The sequence below is a fragment of the Cynoglossus semilaevis genome, chromosome 1, assembly GCF_000523025.1.
Source record: "Cynoglossus semilaevis isolate Cse_v1.0 chromosome 1, Cse_v1.0, whole genome shotgun sequence".
Classification (NCBI taxonomy): Eukaryota; Metazoa; Chordata; class Actinopteri; order Pleuronectiformes; family Cynoglossidae; genus Cynoglossus; species Cynoglossus semilaevis.
The window spans coordinates 9,533,084-9,536,089 of record NC_024307.1 but is presented as its reverse complement, the minus strand read 5'-3'; the positions used below and the strand labels follow the sequence as shown (position 1 = coordinate 9,536,089).

Here is a 3,006-nt window from a genome sequence, read left to right as displayed (position 1 = left end):
GGGGGGGGAACGGGGGGCTAACAGGACGGTAAAAGAGAGGGCGTCCCTGTATTCTAGAATTCTATATAAGGCAGACGCTCCGACCTGGAGGCCGCCCAAAGCTCCCGCAGCCTTAAATCACTGGTTGTGGTGACATCTCTCACTCTCATGTCAGCCCAGTGCCTCTGAACGTCTCGCTGCCTACTCCTGCACATACACACATAGGGAGGACACACTACCCTGGCAGTGTGTGCTCCCAACCAGTCCCTCTCCTCTGTCTCCTGCACCCCCACCTGTTGTTTTCTCTGCCCCTCCCCCTCCTGCCCTTGACCCAATGTCAGGGAGCCATTACATGTTTTTAGAAGTATACTCTTATATTTAGGTATTCCTCTGAAAACAGACACCGCGCAATGCAAAGGGGGGCTAGTGTTTCCTCTGCTCCCATGCCCGCAGCATATGACCACCGGGGGCCACCAACTGACTGACAGACCGCTGAACCATTGTGGGGCAAGGAGCTGCAGTCAGAGTTAGAATGGCAGCAGCCGCCGAGATGTTTGAAGGGGATACGCCGACGAGGCTGTGTGCTTATGGCCATGTATAAACATAGCATCTGTTGTGAGGCAGAAGGTGTGAGGTCGAGGCGAAATGAAGACGTCCGACTGAATGAGGAAAGTGCAGAGAGAGGGGGAGAGAGCTGAAGTCATAGGCCCTACATGGTTATCTAAGACACATCAGCGGTGCCACTGCACACCGCGAGCAAGTCGTTTCATTTTGTTTACTACAAATGTGGAAATCAGTTGCCGCTTTAACCGTGAAGGAAAACCCTTTTCAGAAGCATTTGCATGTTTTCTTTTAAGTCCTCACCCTTTAAGTCCCGCCCCTCACCTCCCCCCGGTTGCCTTCAGCACCTGACTTTTCATGACCTCCAACCTCCAACTCCCTGACCTTTCCTGGGACAACAGCTCAACAGGCAGACCCTCTGTCCTGTCACCTGATCTCGTCACCTGTCCGACCCTCTGCTGTGCTCTGCAGAAATGTCAGCTCACCCAGTGTGGCCTCAATCACAAGCACAAGGCGCCTTGCGGACAACGGCACCAGCAGTGGGCACCCATAAATCAGTGGGAGTTATGAAGCTGCAGGGAAGGGGTGTACAAGAACAGGAGCCTAAAATAAGCTTGGAATACTTGGTGGACACATGCATGAGTCTTTGTCATGTTAATTTGCAGGGTGAGGTCGTCCTTAGGTTTAAAGGAACCATTTTTGCAAAATAAAACTGCTGATTGTTTGGTGCAAAGCAGTGTTTGTTTTTTTTAATAAATTAGAGTTTGAATGACCAGACACGTCACCGTCTTCTAACTTGAACCCCATGACTCCTCGCTTCTTCGCAACACAACGACATACCTGTGCCGTGTTGGTCCGCTCCCCTCCGTTTGCCCTCTCCGTCCATGTAGGAGCTCAGCGCCCTGGAGAAATGTTCGTCCACCACGCTGCTGATGTCACCCTGGTAATAGGTGAAGAGGATGCAGCGCGGTGTCAGGTACTCTGCCTCAGGGGCCTCCTGCTTCTCCTTGGTCCCTTCCTCTGGCCTGGAAGCCGCCGGCGTGTAGGAGGACGAGGACGAGGAAGCACTAGACGAGGACGAGGAGGAAGTTGAACCTCCAGCGCCTGGGCCCCCAGACATTGCCTCGGGACCCCGGGGAGTGTCCATAAAGTCCCGACAGTGAGAAGGAGTGATGTTCAGACCTGAGGAAGTCTGTCAGGGTGCAGGGACAGGTCAGAGACAGAGACAGGTGTTAGGGACGACAGTTGTGTCTCTGAGACATTTTGACAAAATGTTTTTCTGTGTGTGTGTGGCATTACTGACGTGCATGTGTGTGAGTGGGCATGAAGTGACTTCTGGGCTTAGTAATACATTCAAACACAATGTGATAATCACCCCATTAACACATTATTACATATATATTTACACAAAAAAAAACAAGTTTTAAACGTAATTTGTGCCTTTACGCACGATTTCACGCGTTTTGTCAAGTGATCGACATTTTAAAGAATCCGACGGTAAATACACAAAATAAAAAACAAAAACAAAAAAAACATGTTAATTCCACAACAACATACGATCACTTCCTACCTGCAAGCTGTTGATAAAAGCTGGAGCAGTCGGTGCGTACGGTGCGTAATGTCCATAGGCAGGGTACATAACATCCAAACAGCTCATGGTAAATGAGCGGCGTCGTTACTTCTCTCTGGAAACCGAGCTTGTAGAGGAAAACAGCGGGATCATTCCTTTAATGGTTAATTCAGTTCTGATCATTTAGTTGTTTTCTTCTTCTTCTTCTTCTTTGCGACACAGCCCGTGTGATCGCTGCGTAATGTGCGCGGCTGTGCCAGAGTCTCCACAGCAGCTGCGGCAGCGGCAGCAGCGTGTGGTGGTGAGGGTTTGTGGAGCATGACGCTGTCCTGTCCTGTACATCTCTGTGTCAACCCCTCCCACCCACAGCAGAGGAGAGCCCTCCGCCCCACCCGTCCCACCCCCCGCTCCCCTTACTTCACTCGCTAACCCATTACATTATCTGTTGACGCTCACACCAGGAACAAAATAAAATAAAATTATAAGTTTAAGAACAAAACACGAGTTGTTAAAAATGTTTATTAAAAATATAATAATAATTAATTGTAATTTTGGATCGCTTTGTTTAATCTTAATTGTTCGTCAGGTTACATTATTCCCAGGGTAAACGTTCTCTATTTGGTTTCTAAATCATTAGCCAATTATAGATTTGTTTAGTGGGGGTTCGTTAACCTCAGGTTTTTTCTGCTAGCCTTCATAGGCTAGCTATAAGCTAATATTTGCTTAGAAACCAATACATTGACCATTTCTGGAAGTTTCCATGAAAACGTCTAGAAGGCTTTTAGCTAATTTCAGCTAGCTTTCAGCTAATCTACCAAGGTATCTTTTGGCTAATGTACTTTTTGGTCTGGCATTGTGTATATTTTGACCAATTGTAATCTATTTATAGGCTAATC

At 48.0% G+C, this 3,006-nt stretch overlaps 1 protein-coding gene across 1 annotated transcript in view; it reads right to left on the bottom strand.

Moving 5' to 3' along the window:
- The window catches only part of vgll2b (vestigial-like family member 2b), a 5,985-nt gene extending 3,483 nt beyond the window's left edge, over nt 1-2,502 (bottom strand). The window contains exons 1-2 of the mRNA XM_008309887.3: nt 2,111-2,502; nt 1,381-1,732 (exon numbers count right to left, since the gene is read on the bottom strand). Coding sequence (XP_008308109.1) covers nt 1,381-1,732; nt 2,111-2,197 — 439 coding nt within the window. The 5' untranslated portion in view covers nt 2,198-2,502. The remainder of the gene's footprint in view (nt 1-1,380; nt 1,733-2,110) is intronic.
- Nucleotides 2,503-3,006: the final 504 nt, after the last annotated feature.